Source organism: Parasteatoda tepidariorum, chromosome 3, assembly GCF_043381705.1.
Source record: "Parasteatoda tepidariorum isolate YZ-2023 chromosome 3, CAS_Ptep_4.0, whole genome shotgun sequence".
In the NCBI taxonomy this organism is placed as follows: domain Eukaryota; kingdom Metazoa; phylum Arthropoda; class Arachnida; order Araneae; family Theridiidae; genus Parasteatoda; species Parasteatoda tepidariorum.
The window spans coordinates 2,542,375-2,563,734 of NC_092206.1; the positions used below are offsets into that span (position 1 = coordinate 2,542,375).

The following is a 21,360-nucleotide window of genomic DNA, read 5'->3' on the forward strand; positions in this document are numbered from 1 at the left end:
TATTTACACATGCACGTAATGGGCTTTTATTACGGAGATTTTTCATGTATTTCCTATTTGTATTTATTTTTAACGTATTGCATTGCAATGTTAACCCATTGATACACGAACATAAACAAGCGTAAACCGATTTCAGTTGCGTAAAAAGCAATAAAGCTGTATAGAGTATCACCTGATAATTAAGATTATACATAGAATCCTATATTGCGTTTAATAATTTGGACAGTCACTGTACATAGAATTCTATTTTTTTATGATGGCTAATAATTTGACTAATATTTTCTGTAACTATCATTTTGATTTCATTCCATAATAGTTTTAAACATTTTTCACAAAAAATTCTCAGAAGTCGCGATTTCTATGTGTTGCTTAAAATAGTCTTAAGTAGTCGTGGAAGTTTCCTACTTAAAATTTCACGATTTCTTTGTGCTAAATATGTCACATGCAAATGCTTGTTACAAAATGATCATGTAAGAAGTTGCATGCAAAGTCATATGTTTAAAAGTTCCCAGATAGCACAGATTGTCCTAGCGGAGTCATAAAATGTCAAAAATGATGACTGCTGTTACAGGTGTGACCGTTTTGAATTGTCCCAAAGTGAGAGTCACATCGACCATGTCAACATTTATCTATGTTAAGGTACCCCAACATAGAATCGAGTTAACATGTCTTATGTACTAGTGAATTGTTTTATTGTAGTGGTAGACACACTACAGTACTCCCCCACCAGAATTATAACTGTGATAGAATTTGATGAACCACTAGTTGATTCATTGCTTTTTTTTGCGAGAACTGTTTTAAGATCACTGTACTTTCAAATGCAGAGCTGTATTTAATTAAAAATTAAGTTTGCGTTTTAAGATAAATGATTAAAGAATATTGATACGTTTTTAATTTACTTTCGATATGTTTTAATTCTATTTGATTTCTTTGTTTTAAGATTCTTTCGTTTTCAAAACGTATAAACGTTTTGACTGTTTGTTTTTGATTGATAAGTCAATGTTATTTCATTTTGATAACATTTTTTTTTTCTTAGTTTTCTTTTCCTTTTCATAACTTCGTTACAACTTATTATTATCAAGTCATTTGTGTTGAACAATGCAACACCATGACTATTACATGCTAAGAATGATTCCAGGTGTCAATAAGATAGTTAGAGAGAAAAGTAATTTTAAAGTTAATTAACAAAACATCTAATCTATCTCAAAAAGAGCACAAATTAATTTAACTTCAGTGTTTTCTAACTACTTAGAAATGATTTATGAATATTCAGAACAAATTGGTTTTTAGTAACATCTTTAATAGTAATAAAACTTGGAAATTAACACGTGGGATCTAAAGACCTATGAATAATAAAACCACTACTTTTTTTTAAAACCGTTGTTGAACACTCTCCCCAATTTTCGGGCTCACGACTACTAATGTTCAACTACGTAACCTTGTAATTTTGAAGACAAGGGAACTTCTGCATCAAGTATTGGAAGAAATTTGCCTTCGTGGAGGACTTTTTGAGGGAACTAACCAGTATTTGTGTTACATGGAGAGGGAAACCACGAAAACCTCCCATGGTTAGCCAGATGGAAAGGGGACTCTATCCCGTGATCCGCCTACCACTGAGGATATTTAACGTCACTAGCCTTCAATTGCGTTGCAAGGAGAGAAAAATCAAGAGGACCTCTAACGGTTAGCTCGATCGCAAGGAGACTTTTACCCATGATCCGTCTACCACTGAGGATATTTCACGTCAGCACAGTGGTCGGTGCAACCCGGAAGCGGAATTCGTATCGACTAGCCATAGCTGGGATTCGAATCCTGTTCACCTCATTGGAAGGCGAGCGTTCTATCCACTGAACCATCGTGGCTCAGAAATCCTGATCCATTGTGGTTCAGAAATCCATCGTGGCTCAGAAAGTACAGTCACTGACCTCTAAGATTCGCACTCTAAGATTCTATGTAAAATCTTAATTATCAGGTGATACTCTATACAGCTTTAGTGTTTTTACGTGACTGAAATCGGATTGCACTTGCTTACGTTAGTGTATCAGTGGCTTAAATGAGATGATATATTATGTAAATATAGACTATTTATTACATCAAGCATTATATTAGCATATCATTATAATTAGACTAAATTATAAGATGCACTGTATTGTTTTATTAATGACATGATTTGCACGAGCTTATAGGCAATACTTTTATATTTGAACCATACATGTAATGGGTCTTAATTCGGGAGATTTTCATTACTTCCTGTTTGTATTTATTTTTGGCGTATTGCATAACAATAGTAAACCCATTGATACAGGAGCGTCAACAANCTCGTGATCCGCCTACCACTGAGGATATTTAACGTCACTAGCCTTCAATTGCGTTGCAAGGAGAGAAAAATCAAGAGGACCTCTAACGGTTAGCTCGATCGCAAGGAGACTTTTACCCATGATCCGTCTACCACTGAGGATATTTCACGTCAGCACAGTGGTCGGTGCAAGCCGGAAGCGGAATTCGTATCGACTAGCCATAGCTGGGATTCGAACCCAGTTCACCTCATTGGAAGGCGAGCCTTCTATCCATTGAACCATCGTGGCTCAGAAATCTTTTGAGTCAAAAACAATAAAGCTGTATAGTATCACGTGATATTTATAATTTTACATAGAATCTCATAGTGCGTCTTATAATAGGTATTGTAAAGGTTTTGATTACATTCTCAACCTTTATGCAAGCAAAACATAATGTCTTCCGGAATTATTTGAGGATAAAAGGCAAATATTTTCAACTCCCATTCTTCGTTCTTTCGAACAAAAGGCAGCTATAATGAGGGAGTTGCTCCTTAAGTATTATGCAGATTTCTCACAGTGTGAATATTACATAGTATGAATTCGCAATCTTAACGTGCATGGTTTATTTTCTTAAAAAAAAATTCAATTACAGAAAATCATTAAGGGACAATCTGAAAAATGTGTATGAGTGTTTTTTTTTCCTTTCTTGAATTTTATCAGGAAATATTTTTTTGCTGAAATAGGGCTGACCTGACAGCAAGGCGAGCAATACAGTTGCCTTAGGCTCCATGATTCGAAGGCCCCACAAAAGAGGATTCGGTAGCTGAGATCTTGGAAAATAAATAAATAAAAAATTAAATATCACTGCTTGTTTTTTTGTTGAAAAAATTATAAAAATAAAAGATATGGCTGTGCACCCATGTCTATTTTGTGTAATTTTATGAAGTATTTAATAATTACAGGAATTTTCAGATTTAAAAAAAAAGAAGAGACTTAGTATTATTTTTTAAGTAAAATGCCTTTGTGAATAATTATTTAAGAATAAATGGGGGAATATAAATTTAGCATCAAGTTCAGAATCGTCGTTTCAGATTGCGGTCAATAACTGCTACACTTCTCATTTGAATTCTTTATATATTCATTTTAATGCTTTTGCAACCAATTCTACAACGGAATAAATAGATAAATGAATAAATAAATGAAATATCCTTCAAAAATGTAAAAAATAATTCTTAACACATTTCTAAAAAATACGTTGATGCAAACTAAGTATAACTCTTAATTAAAAGGGTTAACTGGTTAACAAATTCTCTCGATATTAGAAAGAAAAAAAAGCTCTCTCATGCACAGTAAGTCCCGCAAAAAAATGCGCCTTACACACCTCTTCTTGGAAGCAATGATGCTATGCAAAATCGGAGATATTAAAATTTCCGTCTTTGTCTTAACAGGACGCTATATCACGAGAGAAACATTTCATGGCAAATTTTCATTTCCCTACTTAAATAATTTGAAATTTATAGTATAGAAAAAGTTAGTTTTTTTAGGTAAACCTAGAGTAAACCACGAAATTTCAAATGCTGTTACATAATAAAAAATAAAGTAATGAAGTAATCATGCAATAACTTGTTTCCATATTGATATTGTGGAGACATTTTTTTTTTTTTGCATTTGAAATTTCAAGGTTTGCCCTTGGTGTACCTGAACCCCCTTTTCATTAAACTTTAAAATATCAGTGGAAGTGAAACAGAATCTGACATGAAAAGTTTCTACCGGGGTATAGCGTCCTTTGAATTGTTACTCATTGACTTACTCATTGTTACTCAGTGTCAAATTAATAAAATGGAGCCATTAATTTTTTTAAATCTTTTTTTTTTACAAAATACTGCTAGAAAACGCCAGGATAGCCTGGTTGGTAGGGCACTGGGCCCATGTCCAAGAGTTCATGGGTTCGATCCCCGCCGACCGAAGACTCCCCGTGTAGTAACTGGTGACTGATGCACGTTAAATCTGTCGAGTCGCAAAGTCCTCTATAACAAATCAATACCTCTGGGGGCACTGATCCAGGAAGTTTCCTTGTCTTCTGGATTGGCTCAAAATGACAAGGCTACGGAGTTGAACATTAGTAGTCGTAAACCTAAAAATTGGGTTGGTTGTTAAACAATGAATAAAAATGAAATATTGCTAGAAAAAATTCTACTTTATTTACATACATGGGTCGATCAACGACCTTTACAAAAATTACAACAACATCTGTAACATAAAATTAACAACAGTGTGTCTTACTGATAAAGAAAGTGGTTGTCACAGTTTTGAATTTTTAAGAAAATATTATCTCACTTTTAAAGCTTTATAAACTAATACAAAAAATAAATAAGAGTCCCTTTCTGTATAAAAAGTTTCAATTCGATCTCTTTCAGTAAGTGTATGTATAATTCGTTCGCACCAGGCGTTTATTCCCTTTTGAGGAAATGCACTTTCATATCAACAGACTTGGCACAACGCTTGGCTGAATACTCGATAGCAAATAAATACGTAAGCATAAAATACTTTGACTAAAACAGTTACGCCGCATTCCATGACCCTCCCTTTATGTCTCCCCCTTCCTGCGTGCTGTATCCATTCGAGTCGCCCACCAGTTGGTCACTCTCGTAAGATCTGGCTTTGGCGATCAACGGTTCTTGCTTTTCTGCCTGCTCCTCCTCTGGTTTTGTTTGAGAATAGTCAGAGTATGTATCCCTAGGTTGTGTTTCTTGAGCCTGGAAGTTGACCGAGTTCTGCACGTTGTAGACGGGATTTCCGGCCTGGTCATAGGCACGCATGTAAACCGTTCCAGTAGCTCCCTCTACTCGCCCATTCTCCTTCCCGGGTTGGGTGGCATACGCAGCTTTCAGTCCGTAGTTTTGCAAACTCGCAACTACGTCTTGGTGGCTCGCGTCGTTCCCTTGCACCTCCGTATTACCGTGGTTGATGTAGTAGGATGCTTGGTTATGATACACTTTGGAGCTTCCGTGACTTCCGTAACTTCCTTGGTTTTCATAAGTCGAGGATTGACTTCCGTAATTGTTTTGGTCCTGCTGGGAGGGAGAGTCCTCATCTTGAGTGGGTTCGTCGTTTTGAAAAGATGGATGGGGTGTATCACTTTGTTGAGAGGGTTGATAACCTGCATCACTTTGAGGCGACGGGTACTCTTTTCCGCTTTGTTGATAGGATGCATACGAATTATCTTGACTCTGGTATCCATAGGATGATTGTTGCTGCGGCGGCCCATTATTCACTGCATCGGTATTTTCATTTTGGGAATATATTTGAGATTCGTATCCTGCATAGGGTGGTGCCTGGTTATCGTATCCTTGGTCTTCATTTCCGTCGCCTTGGTAGTTGTTGTTGCTATGCGATTGGTATCCGGTGTTATAATAATTTGCATTAGCTTGAGGATAATTGATCGGAGTGGCAGCTCCGTTTTGCAATTGATATATAGCTAAAGTTGGGACCTGTCCATTATTGCCATAGTGCGTTCCAGTGTTTTCACCCTGGAAATCGGAAGTTATTTTGTTTTCTCCGACGTTATATCCCCCAGTGGATTGTTCTCCTTGATATTGCTCACCTCTTCCAGAATGGTCGTTAAAATTGCTGACGGACACGCCAAGATACGTTTGGGGATTTTCCGAGCCATATCCTTCGTTTTGTTGTCCTTCCACTTGGTCCGAAGCAAAGTGGTTTTGGTCGTAGGAAATACCCCCAGCGCCATTATCTTGACCATATTTGGTGCTTTCAGAAACGACTTGCTCCTTAGTTGTATCTCTTCCATATACACCAGAACCATCAATATCCCCAGGAATATAATGGCCATGATCTTGTGCTCCGCTAGCGTAAGGATTTTGATTTCCTTCAAAACCCCATGAACCTCCATACCCTTGCACATCAGAGCCCCAATGTGCTCCATGATATCCTCCATGGATTCCTCCACCGAGTCCTTGAAGGCCTGAGAAAGCATGATTTTGAGTATAGGCACCATAGATATGACTCTGACCGTCCGGATGAGATTGCAGTTTTCCAGCATGGGTTGCCAAGAAACTTGCTGCACTTGTAGGGTTGATGATGCTACTTTGACCACCTCCTCCTCCTTTGCCTTTATGACCACCCTGTGGGTAAGGCGTGCCCTTTCCTGGAAGAGGGGAACCCTTGTAATCACCGCCTTGGTAAGGTGTTCCTTTGTAATCACCACCAGTATAAGGTGTTCCTTTGTAATCACCACTAGGATAAGGTGTTCCTTTGTAGTTTGGCTTGTACGGTTGCTCTTCAATGCTAAAAGAAGCAATTAATATATTATAAATTATTACAATATTGTGCATTACTAAATTATTAAACTATTAATTATTTAATAATTATTAAATTATTAGCATTATTAAATTATAACATTATTGTGCATTTAAATTATTACAATATTGTGACACCTCATAAAAATTCAGAAGAAATCATAAAAAAGGGAAAAAATCCACCTTTTTCTTTCGATGTTTGCAAAGAATATAAATATTTCTTTTTGTTTACAATAATTAATTGTTCACACAGACAGACTCATTAGGAATTTTTTTCTTAATTTAGCCGTCTCCCTTGGCCAGATGGTCCACCTTTCTAAACAAGTAGAATTTCATGTAGTTCGAGACTTAAAATGGTACAGACAAAAAAACTACAGTGTAAAATTGTTCTGTAAGTAAAATAAACTCATATTGTTGAAGTGAGAGTGGATGTAATTTTTGTCTCTTTCATGTTATTATGGCATCGTGGTGAATTTTGAATTGCAATGTCTAGTACAGCATATGTTACCATTTGAAAAAAATGTTAATTATCTCAAAGGCACCTTTGATGATTAATAAATAAATTAGCAATTTTGTAAAAATAAATTGTGCGCTTCTTTGCTATTATTAGCACTAGATCGCCCAAGGAAGTTATTTTGACTCCTTTTTAATTTAATTTAGTCCTTTTTAATTTTTTTCCTCTTTCCTTTTTCCTTTTTAATTTAATTTCAATGATGAAATTTCTTAGAATTAGGTGATTTTTTGTACAACATATAATTTTTTTATTGTTAATATTTTCTAATAATTTGTTATGTAACTGTAAATAATATAAAAATATTAAACATTAATTTTAAACAAATTTCCTTACACATTAGTTATTCTTTCACAATGCAGTCATTTTGACTGCTTTTGGGCAATATAGGTATATACTAAGTTTCAGTCTCTCTAGTTTTAATTATGCAAGGCAATGAATTTTATTTGTAAGAGTTTTTTCGCCAAAATGAAACTAATACTTTAATCGTTATAAACTTCTTTAAGTTATCTAAAACGGTAACCAATACATTCCAAAGCAAAAAGTAAACGTTAAATAAATAATTTAGATTTAGTGTCACTTTTCAAGAGCTGAGAGACAACCTAACCAAGTAAATAAGTATTCACGTTGAAAACTTATAATCAGTCTTTACATTTATTTGACAAGTTTAGTTGATAATTAAAATGGTCATTAGCTTTTCGATCATTTTTACCTAACTTTATTTTAGCCTAGATGTAAGACTCTTTGCTATTAAAAACTTTTCCCCCTTAATATTAAAGCCCAGGAGTTGAGACTTAACTCATTTAATCTTATATCATAGATCTCAAATGTATAATTTATGTACGTTGGGGGGTTATGAGTACAAATTTTAATAGAGCAATGTCAAAAATATATCGCTATATTTTCCTTAATAATCCAGTTTCTACATTGTTATCAATATTTTTGTTACACAAATAAAATGTAGCAACATTCATAATATGATTTTATTCAATAATTATTCCCTTCTGTAATATTCACGATCAAGTTAGAATTGTTAAGGAAAGTGTTCTAACTAATCTTGAAAGATACTTTAAAATAGAATTCACCACAGTTCCTGATTAACTCTTTTTAACTATATTTTTTGAACTATGATAAACTTTTGGACTCTATACCTTTGTAGGAAACTAAGTTTGTATTTTTTTTTTCGTATTACATTTTTCTTTTAGCTCTCAAAGGTTTTAAGATTTTTAGTGAGTTGCGACTGCAAAGAGAAAAAAGAAATATCTGTTCCCTTCCTCACTTGTTTTTCCCCTCTAATTTTTAATTCTTAAATTTAATATTTTTTGTAGGAAACATTTTATAGAAGTTTCATGCAAAAAAAAATTCATAGACTAGGCTTATTTTGAAAGTTCTTAGTTGTTTTATCATTGCTTCCTCCCTTAAGACTATTAATCGTACAAAGAAAAAAAAATTTCATATAGGAAATAAATTTATTTTAATTTGTATTATAATACACAATTTTGCTAGAATTCATAGCTTTTAAGATAATTAGAGCATACTGTAAGCAAAACGTATGACCGCTCTTCCATTTCTTTTCATTTTACTTTCTTTTTATAAAGTATTAATCTTTTAGAAAAATATCTATTATGCTTCTCATTGGAATTTTTTTCTATATTTTACACTAAACTCATTTTTGTTTTGGAATTAAAAGATTTGGAAGTATTTTTATGGTCTGGCTCTGAAACCATCACTGCCATCGTATTTTGTTTTTCACAATCGTGTTCTCAAAAATTTTGAAAATGACTCGGTTTTTTTTTCTTCGTTTCCTATCTATAGTTTGTCTACTGTAAGAGCTCCCCCCGCCACAAAGTCTGAGACCAACTGCTGCTATGGAAACAAGAATAGCGCATTTTAGGGAGGGTACAAATTGTCTAAGCTAAGTACACCTCCTGCCACAAAGTCTGAGACCGCCTCGTGCTATGGAAACAAGAAAGGCGCATTTTAGGGAGGGTAGATTCGATAACAGCTTGTATGGGAAGCATACCAGATTGGCTGACTCAGTCAACAGCAGGAGACATATTTAATCTAATTCTAGAACTTTTTTAAGATTCGCATGGATATTTCTTTCTTTACTTAAAATGAATCTCTGTCCTTACTGAAATGATGAAAAAAAAATTCCGAAACAGAAAGTCTTGAAAAAGCGAAATGATAAAAAAAGGAATCGAACATTCTAAACGATGTTTCAGGAGCGAATGCTTATTTCTTTTCATTCTAGGGCTAACACAATAGACTGCAGAAATAAATCTTGCCAATCAGAGCCAAAACCTCTCTTAAATAATGACCCCACAGCCCTACTTGAAATAGTTACACCCCGTTAGCACAACCACCGCCAGACGAATGGCTAGGGGAGTTCTTACTTTAGACAAACTATATGATATTTCAAAAGATAAAAATAAAAGTGACTCGTTGAAGTTAGTACTGTGAATGAGAAGAGTATTTTCGAACCACTTACTATACTGGTACTGGCCTTTTGACGTATTCTGGAACTTCTTTCACAACGGGTACAATCTTGGGTATCTTTTGAGGTACTCCGACTGGAACGGATTTCAAGATCGGTACAACATATGGTTTAGGAATGTGTACAGGTACTGCCACTGGATACTTCTTGGCGACGGCGTATGGTTTCGGCACCCTCACGACGTATGGTTTTGGAATCTTTATCTGGAAGGGGAGTTTCACCAGTTTCGGCAAAGGAATCGGGAAGTGGAACGGAACTCCTTTCAAGACAGGAAAAGGCTTTTGCAAGTGCTTGATCACCGGTATAACTTGCGGTACTTTGAAAGGTTTGGCAATAGAGAGTGGTTTCAGGTAACCCACAGGTTTTGGAACAGGCACCAGTTTAGGGATGGGAACGGGTTTGTACACAGGTACATGTTTTGGAACGTGCTTGATGATTATTTTGTGGGGAATGTCATGATGGCCACCTCCTCCATAGTTCCAACCGCAAACGATGTGGAAAAGAATCAGCACAACTGGCAGTGACTTTAGGAGCGTCATCATCTGCAGGACAAAAAAGAAATTGAATTAATTTTATTATTTGATTCGAAAAGAGAGGCCACAATAATAAATACAGTGGTCGCCACAAACAAAATCACTGGATCATATAATTAGCTGCTTTTTTAAAATCCAATCAACGGTGCTCACTTAAAATCAAACACTTATTTTTTAAATTTTAATTACAGTTGATTTTAAATTATATTGTGTTTAACAGAAACTCATTTTAAAAGCATTTAACTATAAACAAAATAAACACCTAGTACCCTATAATAAACAATAGCCTATTACCAATAAACGTAAACCTATACTATAATAAACAATCAATTTCAGAAATTCTAATATGATGAAGTACTCAATTAATGCTGCAAAGTTAACATTGATTATTGACTTCATCTGATGTAATGAATAATAAATTATTGATTATAAAAGAAAGCGCAATAAGCTACTTTTCTAAATCGAAAGTATGATAAACTAACGAATATCAATGATGTTTATTTTTTTTAATGGCTTCTCTATGGTTGGGTCTATTTCTGTTGGGGTCTATTCTCTTTGGCTTCAGAAGTGCCAGAATAGCTACTTCTCTTACCGTTATCCAGTGGGCACTTGCGGCTAACTCAAGGCGGCTGATTAGCGTCGCCCACGTTATACAACCACATACCCGTTTATAGGGTGGTCAACATTCACACAGAAGAAAGGACACAGAGAGAGAAAGATGCTTACGGTGGGATTCGAACCCACAACCACTGGCCCCGTAGTCCAGTACAGTAACCACTAGACCAGTAATCAGCATTTCAATGATGTTACCTTTAAAATGTCAGAGAAATAGAATCGAACAATCAATAACGTAAAACAAAGGCTATTCTAAACCAATCAGTAAATTCCATTTTTCTTATGTCTTTACCGAATGACTTAACTGTAAATTTCTTTCGAATATTAAAATCAAGGGCGCTAAAATCGGCTCTAGCAGCTGTTGTCATTTCAGGAAAATGGAACAATTGGTTCTGGAATTATAAGAGAGGGAGAGAGGCTGGCAGACACTCAAACGTTATTATTATAGATTATATATACTATACTTTGCTACATATATTTGCAACTATTATAAAATCCACCGATACATTGAAAAATGTAGCTCCTGTTTAACTAAAATTAAAATTAGATTCAGTAAAAATTAAAGTATACACGTAGTAATCAACTTAACTTTCAGCGTATTTGTAGTTTAACTAAGAAATTTTTTTTATCTTAGTTTAGATATTACGATTTTTTTAAATCAGCCAACTTATAATATCAAATCAGGATGAACTTGATTTCAATTTGCGAAGGGCACTGTATAAAATGTTTTGAAATCATCGGAAAAATTGCTGAAGAAAGAAAATCCTGCTTGAAATATTTTTGTTTTTGTTTTTTTGGGAGGAATACATTGCGAAATACAAAAAGGATATTTTGTGGACTAAAGCAAAAAATAACGTGAATGTATCACACATGAAAGTACTGAATTGTCCATTTCTGTAATTGACTCAGTATCGCAAAATGCTAAAATTATAATTGCTTAAGGAATAGTTGTGGAAGAACCCTCAAAGCTAAACATGAAAAATGAGGGTATTTCTTGATGTTGATGTCCTTGAATAATGTTTCCCTCTAAGCGATCTTGAAAGAAGAAGGTCATTGATGACCCGGTTCGGGATCTCATATTTTTATGGAAGTAGATCATTAAAAGGATGCCGATGAAACTTCAAAGGTTTCTTTACTCCTCTTCTTCCTCATGCATTTCAATCAACGAGCAAAAATATTCTTAAGTGAGGCTTAAAAATTAGTTGGTTTTTTTTGTAATATATTCATTATTTCCTAAATGGTTTTTACCTCTCTAAAAATGCTACATTTGTACGTCACGAGATTTTTAAATGTGTGTCTTTTTTTTCCCTCCATTTCTTTTTATGAGCAATTTTTTTGAAAGTTTAACATAATGCTTCTCAATAAATACAGAAAGGTAAATGCTTAAGATTAAGAATGCAAAAGATCTCCCGAAATACGTCAAAGATCTGAATTTTAGATTGCTCATTTAAAATTTAAAAAAAGAAATATTGACAGAAAAAGGACAGAGCGGACTGTTTAGGAATATTAAACATGGTGCTCTACCCGGAAGAGCAGCATGTTTTCATTCTTGAGCAATATTTTAGCCATTGTTGTGCTTTCTCCTACTCGTACAATTTTCCATTTTGGTGATAAGATTCGGACATCCGGATCATGTGTTTTACGACTGTTGGTAAAAAGATGATGATTTCATTCCTGCTTTTGCATTTTTTTTATTGAAGTTGGCATGGTACATAATTCTTAAATTATAATTGACGCACCATTTCAATCTAATAATTTGGATGTGCATATATATATNATATATATATATATATATATATATATATATATATATATATATATATATATATATATATATATATATATATATATATATATATATATATATATATATATATATATATATATATATATATATATATATATATATATATATATATATATATATATATATATATATATATATATATATATATATATATATATATATATATATATATATATATATATATATATATATATATATATATATATATATATATATATATATATATACACAAAGCCTGCATTGACATTGAGATTTCTTTTTTGATTGAGATTTAATATTAATTCACTATTAAGAGAAATTTAATATCACACAGCCAGAATAAAAAAAAATTCTTATTTTGAAATAAAACAAAAAGAAAGCACAAGATGTGCCAAATATATACTTATTTTGTGATTTTTTTTCTCAATGCGATCCATTCTTTTTCAAACATTAACAATTTTATGCTTAGAAACGTAGAAAAAATGTTTCTTTATAATTGTCAAACTTTAGTTAAGATTTAGTTTCGTTTTTTACTTCCAAATTAAAATAACGCTAAAAGTTATTATTTTTTTAATGACTATTGTTTTCCTTTACTTTCAAGATTTATCTTTTAAATGCATTAGCGAGCGGTTAGCGTGCCTGACTACGAAGCCATAGGCTGCGGGTTCGAATCCCGCTCTGGGCATGGATGTTTCTCTCTCTCTTTGTGCTGTCCTCTGTTCTGTGTGTGTGTGAATGTGGCCCACCCTATAAACGGGTTTGTGGCAGTGTGGCGTGGGCAATGTTGCTCGCCTCCGTGACTTTGGTTCACAGGTGCCCACTGGGTAACGCGAAATGAGCAACAATTCTGGCATAGTATAGGTTCAAATTCAGTGCCTGCCATTAGAAGAAAAAAAATTTAAGTTTAGAAATTAAATATTTTTTTACGTCTATAGCAAATTATGTTAAAAATAAGTTTAAAAAAATATGTATTAAAAAGTTGAAAAACATAATTTTTTTATTAATATTCAATATTTTTTGCCTTATCAAAAAGTCGAAACATAATATTTCGTAAAACTTCAATAAATTGCCTTGAAAATGATATCCACAAGCTTTTTTTTTACGATGTTGTATGCATAGATATTGCAAACCCCATAAAAGAATAAATATTTTACGAAAAAAAATAAGAGGTTACAAAAATGTCTACCGAAACTCCGGAAGTATCAAAGATAGTGAATTAAATTATTCGTTATCACTGTAAATTAAAACAAAATTATTCCAGGTATATTTTAAGAAATAGATTTTGCATTACTTGTCCTTGTCAAGCTCTCAACTGAGGCAAATACTTACTGACAAATTGACTCATTTTTTAAAATCATATTACGTCTAAAGGTTTTAGATATTTACTCTTCAAAATGTTGTATAAAAAGACTCTCATGTTTCTCTTAAAGAAAAAAAATTTTATAATTGATATTAAAATAACAATAAAAAATTATAATTTTTTTTATCTGTATCCACTTTTTCCCTACAATTCAGAGTTTAAGAAATGCCATTAGTTCAGTGACCTGCAGAGGTGTGTGGATGCCCCGGGTAAATTTCTGAATTAAATGCCTCTTATACGATTTCAACTAATGGGGACCAAAAAAATAAACCTCATCATCATCATAGTTGGCCAGACAGCCCAATATGGGCCAATACCTTCCTCCAAAGATTTCTCCATAATGGCTTCCGATTTATCTTTGATCTCCAATTATTTTCATTAATTGCAAAAAAATTAGACTATACCGTGTCAGTACATCTCAACTACGGCCTTTCCCGCTTTCCTGTTCCAGTGGGTTTAAAAAGCAGCATCTTTCTTACTGTATTGTCATCACTCATTCGAATCACGTAGGCCATCCAATTCTTTCATGTATTTAATAATATCGGATTGTTTATAAATCCTTCTTGTACAGATCAAAGTTAAATCTCCATCTCCAGTTATTGTTTTCATTTATACCACCAAATATACTCATCAAAATCTTTCTTTCAAATGATGCGATACAATTCTCTTCCAAATTTGTCATTGTCAAGCTTCAGAAGCATATCACAAGCATTTTCAAGCTTCAGAAGCATGTGTCAAGATTGGCCTGACAAGAGTTTTGCAGATTAAGAATTTTGTTTTTCTTGAAAGAAACATATATTTGATAAATCTTCTCAGCCCATAGACAGTCCTATTAGCCGGATTGAGTCGGATAAAAAATAAGCCTATTTCATAAAAAAAAAAAAAATTCCTGAAAAATACATTCCACAGATATTGCAAGATACACAAAAAACTAATTTTAACAATGCATTTAGATTTATTGATTATATGTATGTATAAAATTTAAAAGCAAACTTTAAATTCTTTTTTCACACATATGTTTGCGGAAAATATTTTATGGTAAAGAATTAATATTTTTTTTCAAAATATTCAAGCAATTAATTATTTTTGGCTTGCTTTTTTTATTATGAAGAGCATTTCAATTTTATGAGAGATCTTTTTTATTTATTAAAGTCCTCTTTTGACTTATTAAAATCATATCTATATACCTCATAAAATATTTTAATCTCTTAAAAAAATTAAATTAAGTATCTTTTGTAATAATTTGGCTGTCCTATTTGGCTGCCCTTTTTCTCTGCACCTTAACTTACAACTGCTTTTGTAAACTTGTAGTGCTAAAAATGTGTATGTGGACTTCGAAATAGCATATGCTTGCATTCCTTTGAGCTTTCTGAGCAAAGCAAATACACAAAAAATACTACGCATTCTGTACATTCTACCCAATAAATACTCACAAAAATGTATTCACAAGTCTTCTATAAAATATTAAAAATCGTCTCCTATAAATTATTAAAACTTTCTTTAAGCAAGTCCATTTTTTTAAACTTCGTGTAGCGAAAATCACTCAGTCGCCTCATGAAATATCATAATGATTCATTTATTATATCTATCTAACTAATTCACTTAAAAAAAATTTTTATGTGTCGATAGTTTGAAGACATATTAGATTATTGTATCAATTTAATTAATTTTAAATTTTCCTTAATTGCCTATTATTTCAAGGCCCATTCATTTTTATATCTACTTAAATAATACATTTTTAAATTTTCTTAATTTGTTGATAATTTCAGAAAATATTCATTGATAAAATCTATTTAAATAGCTTTTTTTTTGGGTCACATTCATTTATTAAATCTATTTTAAATTGTTAATTTTAAATTTTTGGCAGCAGTTTTGACTCTTAAATGCCCTCATTTCGAGCGTTTTTTCTTCAAATTAACATATTAAAGGTTGGATATTACTTTGTTCCTATTTTACTTTTTTTTTAAATAAAACTTTTGATAGTTAGTCATTCTTTAGTTTCCATTTAAGGCTCTGTTTTTTTTTCCTTCGAAATTTGTTCACATTCTTCTTTACAACAAAGATAGGATAAAATTTAAAGTATTTTAAACAGCGAAGTTCGAAAAAAACGCGAAGCAAAAATTATGACGAAATGATGAAGTTTCTCATTCTTTCGAATTGAATTATAAGAATTACCATTCGAAAGAGTATCTTCCAGAGAAATGTCAAACTTTGTAGGGCTGTTAGAATTGAAAGAGAGGAGAATAAATGAGTTCGAAAGGAAGGTAACGGAGAGTTCATTAGCCGCCTGGAAAAGAAAAAGATGTCGCGTTCTCTTTACATCATTTAATCCTCCTCCTTCTTCTTTTGCATAAGAAGAATATTTTGTTCTCTTTTAAACTAGTCTTTCGAGATATCATCCACTCTCAACAAAACTTTCAGAAAGTGGATGGGGCAAAAAAAAAATTTCTTCTTCTTCAAATTACTTCTAAATACTTTTAATCGTAGATCATTATTCCTTTGTATTATTTATGATTGCTTGACAAAGAAANATATATATATACAATGTCAGTCTTCAGATATGTAATAGTACTAAATTCTTATACTTATTTAGAGAATGGGTCACCTGATAATCGTCTGAAATCTCAATAGAAAACGAATATTGATAATATTCTTTGTGGTATGAGCATTCTCGTGTCCGATTTAAGGACTAAAGCAGCAAAGTTGTTGAAAGGTAGTCTTATATTTGCTTATATTAAAATGCTTATGGAAGTCAAGTAAAGTAGTTCATTAAAAAACTTGGGCGTTTAGCTTTTACAAAAACTACATTTGAGTTCAATTTGAAAATAATAAAAACAAAGCTAGATGTCAATTAAGCTATTGATACGTGAGGATTACGTTCATGAATTCTAAGCAATGATTTCGGTAAAGTGTAAAAAAAAAATTTATTACCATGATTCATTCTCTTAGTGAAAAAAAAGACGGCAAGGGAGTATGAATTATAAAAATGTTTTGTAAAACATTTGTCAATGGGTGAATCAACAGTTACTTTTAAAGAAAGAGATTTTATTTTATTCTATAACCGTCGTTGAACAGCCGACCCAAATATATGGGTTTTACGACCACTCATGTTCAACTGCGTAACCTTGTCATTTTAAATTTAATCCAGAAGACAAGGAAACTCCGGGAACAAGTATCGGGAGAAATTTGCCTTCGGGGAGGACTTTATGATGGAACTAACCCGCATTTGAATTACATGGAGATTCCACGGATAGCCTGATGGCAAGGAGACTTTTACCCATGATCTGTCTACCTCTAAGGATGCTTTACGGGAGCACTGTGGTCGGTGCGGAATTCGTATCGAACAGCCATCGCTGGGATTCGAACCCGTTTCCCCTCATTGGCAGGGCAAACGCTCTATCCCCATGACCATCACGGCTCATTTGGTAATATTGTATTTAAGTGTTATGTAAGGCACTTCGTCTTACAAATTCAAATACAAAAGCCATTTGTCACCTTAAAAATATTTTTTTTATAGTTTGAATATAGTTTTTATTATAAAATTAGAGATGTAAAAAAATAAATAAAAATGAAAAATGCTATAATTGAAAATTGCCTAATTTCACCAAATCTTGGGAATATTAATTAACGTATCTCCTCCACTTAGCGTATCTCTCCAACTAATTAACGCATCTTTGAGCACAGCTCACCAAACTTTCTCTAGGAAGGCTAGAAGCCTAAAAGCACAGTTTTCTAAAGTTGTTACTCCACTGAACACATTAAATTAGCAGAATTAAGTTTTGTTCGTGTGTTAGCAACAGACCCTCATAGCTCGAAATTCCTTATTTTAACGCTATTCAACACACTATTATATACATGCACATACATAGCAACCTATAGGGCCCCCTATCATTTTAGGTAGGGTTTCCTCTGGTAGGATACACTAGAACCCTGTATTGTAATACGTGGCTCAGTTTAAATATTATGAGTCAATACTAAGGGGAGACATGGAGCCAAGATAGAATACAGTAGTATTACAGTGTATTTTTTTCAGTTAACGTAAGGAACGTCGTTCATGCTTATCATTACAGAATCTGTAGATGTCCAATCAGATGTCACTTCATTATGTTGTTGTGCCAGGCGATGATGTGCCATGTTTCGTAAAGCTGTATCCGAAGTAATTATTTTCAGTTGTTTGCTGTATCGATATGGGTACTGTTTATTAGAGAAATATTTAAAATCTACAAATTTCTTCATGTGAGTTAACACAATCACTAACTACTGAGCATGCTCTGCTAACACTAGGTTTTCGAAAACCATTATCGCAATTCACGCACAAATATTTTATCACTATTACTCTAAAATATTTTTTTTCTTACCAAATGGGATGCTGTAAGAGCTAATTAACTTTTAGACATTTTTATGCTTCTCTCTATGTTGAATATCAACATTTTAGGGACAAAATCTCCAAATGATTCAAAGTTAACAAAAGATTAATAACCGATTTTTCAACACATTTAAGTTGTCTCAACAGGGGTGCTGAATAAAAGTAAAATATTTTATCATTTTAGAAGACTCCCCTCGTAGTAAATAGTGACTGGTGCACGCTAAACCTGAAGGGTCGCAAAGTCCTCCTTGTTCCTATAAGAAATCAATACTTCTAGGGTTACTAAATTGGAGATGGATTGTTCTCTGGTTCAATACAAAATGACGATCTGTGGATGAATGAATAGACATGCGAATGTGTCCACCTTGTAAACGGGTGTGACGTATAGGTGTGGCAAAAATCAAATTCTTTGCTATAGACTTAAAACAATCGCACCAATTGCTTTAATGGTATACGATAACCACAACAATAACATTTGATCATTTTTGGACAGTTAGCGTAAATATAGTACCCAGAACCAGTCAGCGTAAATAAGAACCCAAATTCTTTCGCAATATAACAATATCCATATAAGGTTCTTCAATTACATTCACAATTTTCTATCGAGAATTAATTATTTTGCAGCAGATTAAAAATTTTGAAGTTATTCACTTTTTTTCGTTCGAAAAGTGACAATAATTCGTGCACAGTTACAGTCAGGTAAAAGTATATAAAGTACTGCAATAGAAAAGAAAATGTGTGATAGAATTATAGTCGTAGATATATTAGGAAAATGAATTTTTTTTTCTTACTTTTCGCATTTAGAAAATTTATTTATTTGTATATTGGTTTAAAAAAACCGTGTTTTAGCGAAATTAAGATCAAAATATGACTAGACGGTGTCTCATCTACGCTAAAGGGTTAAACATTTAATGATAGATTTGGGGGGGGGGGATACTTTCTTTACTTTTAAACAAATACATTTTTCGCACGAAAATTCTTTGAAATGTGTTTTCATACTTTGATGTAAATATATGAGAGACCCAATTAATTAAACCAAAACTACTTGTTTGTTATGATAATACTGAACGAAATTGAATTATTAATTTTTTAATATTTTCGTTTAGTAAGGAACTTCATAATTCTTTTCAATAGAATAAACCATAATCTTGAAAAAAGTTATACTTATAAAAATTTAACGTACTTTGAGAAAAAAATTTGAGAAATTTAAAATTTCTAGTCACTAAAAAGTTGTTTCTGTGATCAAATATTTACCAATTTTTTATTTATTTTCAATTTTTTTATATTATTATAAAATCTACGAAATATTTCGATGCCAAGGATGCCTAAAGTTTTATTTTTGCTGTTGATCTTTTAGAACTTTTTTTTTTTACAGCATAACAAATTTTAGTCTACACATTCAGATAAAGTCAATAATAAAGGTAAATCCTATTATAGCAATCAGTGATAAATGTAAAATAACAATAAAATATGATGTATTTAAGTCTGACGAAATCTACATTAAAATTTCAATGAGGTAATTTTTGAAGGGAAAAAAGTAACAGATCATATCATCACCATTTCAAAATTTCGTTTTAAACTATCATGAATATCAAACATCATAAATACTATAAATATACAAAATTAGATACACAATACATTTTAAGATATATATATATATATATATATATATACATGATAAAAAATATCNTATATATATATAGTTAAAAATTATATAAAATATATATAAAAATATATTTAGTTAAAAATTCTAGAAGACATATCGTTTTCTGCTCATATCCATAAAAATGAGTGCTTTCTGACATTAATGTAGCCGTAGCAAAATATATCAATAGAACAGTGTGAAAAACACCAAAAAATGAAACTAATTCGTTAATGTAGTTTAAACAAGTAAAAACAGTACAAAATATAAAAATCAAACACAAGAAAGAACTTATAAACTGAGAAGAGACTTGTCCAATGTTATTCCGTAAAACTAATCAAGTGGAAATATATATTTAAAATAAGATTAAAAATGCAATTAAGGAACAAAATAAATTATTTAAAAAAAATCTATTTTTTTTAAATTTATTAATTTTTAAAAAAAAGAAATTCGAAGTGAAAATGGTTGTGAAAGTGTACCTGTATAACCACCGAGCAGAAGAAATGACCTTGCTCTTGAGAAGTCTTGAGTTAGAATTAAAATTGTATGTTAGTAGTACTAATCTTAAATACGAGGTGAATGAAAAACGAATGCCGTTAGGCCGTTTGCACAGTTTTTGGCCTCGTTCTTTTTCAGGTCATCAGATCGTCACCCCCCTCCCTCGAAAGAATATTTGCTTCTCCTTCCCCCCCTCCCCTCCAAGTTTCCGACTCCCGTGGAAGGTGAAAAACTTTTAATTTTACATGAAATTAGAATGTTAAGGCAACTAAAGCTTTACAAGTCATGTTTCATTGCTTATTGATGTGCAGTCGAACAGACAGTAGTTGTCAGCGATTTCTACTTTTCAACACTAGTTCAGATCAGCCCTGAGTTCAGATGAAGTTGATTTTTCGAATATGATTCACTTTGTGAGGGTTATTTTATTTTACATGGACTATAAAATTGTAACTATTTAATAAAAAGTGACTTAAATAAAAAACTCTCTTTGTTGACCTAGGTAGGCATTGTCTTTAAAAGAAAAATTTATATTACTTGTTTATTTTGCGCACTCTTGTTTTTCTTGATCTATAAAGTGTAAGTGAGTGGGAGTGTTTAGGATTTTGCAGCGAAAAATGAAGTTTAGAGTGAGATTATGTTTTTAGGGAAGACTTCGATAAAGCAGGAAAAAAAATAGAATAAACCATTTCAACCTGCAGTATGAGGCCTGTCATCAGGGGACTTGAAGAGGGAAGAAGAAATTTATAACTACTAATTTGTCTCGGAATGTATCGAGGGTAATATTTGCTCTCAAATAGGGAGGCCTTATTTGAACAGCTCCCTTAATCCTATGATCTCATCATAAAACATGAAGTAAGAAATATTTCGCCGTTGAAATCTGAGAAACCCGGGCATTTTTTTAAGTATGTTTTTTCAAAAGCATGTATGTTTTTTGTATGTTTTAGTACGTTATTCAGTATG

The 21,360-nt window shown here is 32.4% G+C and overlaps 1 protein-coding gene across 1 annotated transcript; it reads right to left on the minus strand.

The window, feature by feature from the left end:
* Window positions 1–4,454: 4,454 nt before the first annotated feature.
* Window positions 4,455–20,570, minus strand: LOC107440769 (hornerin-like). The gene is made up of 3 exons (XM_016053794.3): window positions 20,382–20,570; window positions 9,595–10,142; window positions 4,455–6,581 (listed from the first exon to the last, which is right to left on the minus strand). Exons 2-3 carry the CDS (start codon window positions 10,140–10,142, stop codon window positions 4,838–4,840), a joined length of 2,292 nt encoding a protein of 763 aa, XP_015909280.2. The 5' UTR covers window positions 20,382–20,570; the 3' UTR covers window positions 4,455–4,837.
* Window positions 20,571–21,360: the final 790 nt, after the last annotated feature.

Excerpts from the sequence above, each read along its gene's own strand:
- LOC107440769 (XM_016053794.3), bottom strand. The coding sequence starts at position 10,142 with ATGATGACGCTCCTAAAGTCACTGCCAGTTGTGCTGATTCTTTTCCAC. Across the intron at positions 6,582-9,594 it reads AAAAGGCCAGTACCAGTATA|CATTGAAGAGCAACCGTACA; the intron begins GTAAGTGGTTCG and ends TGCTTCTTTTAG.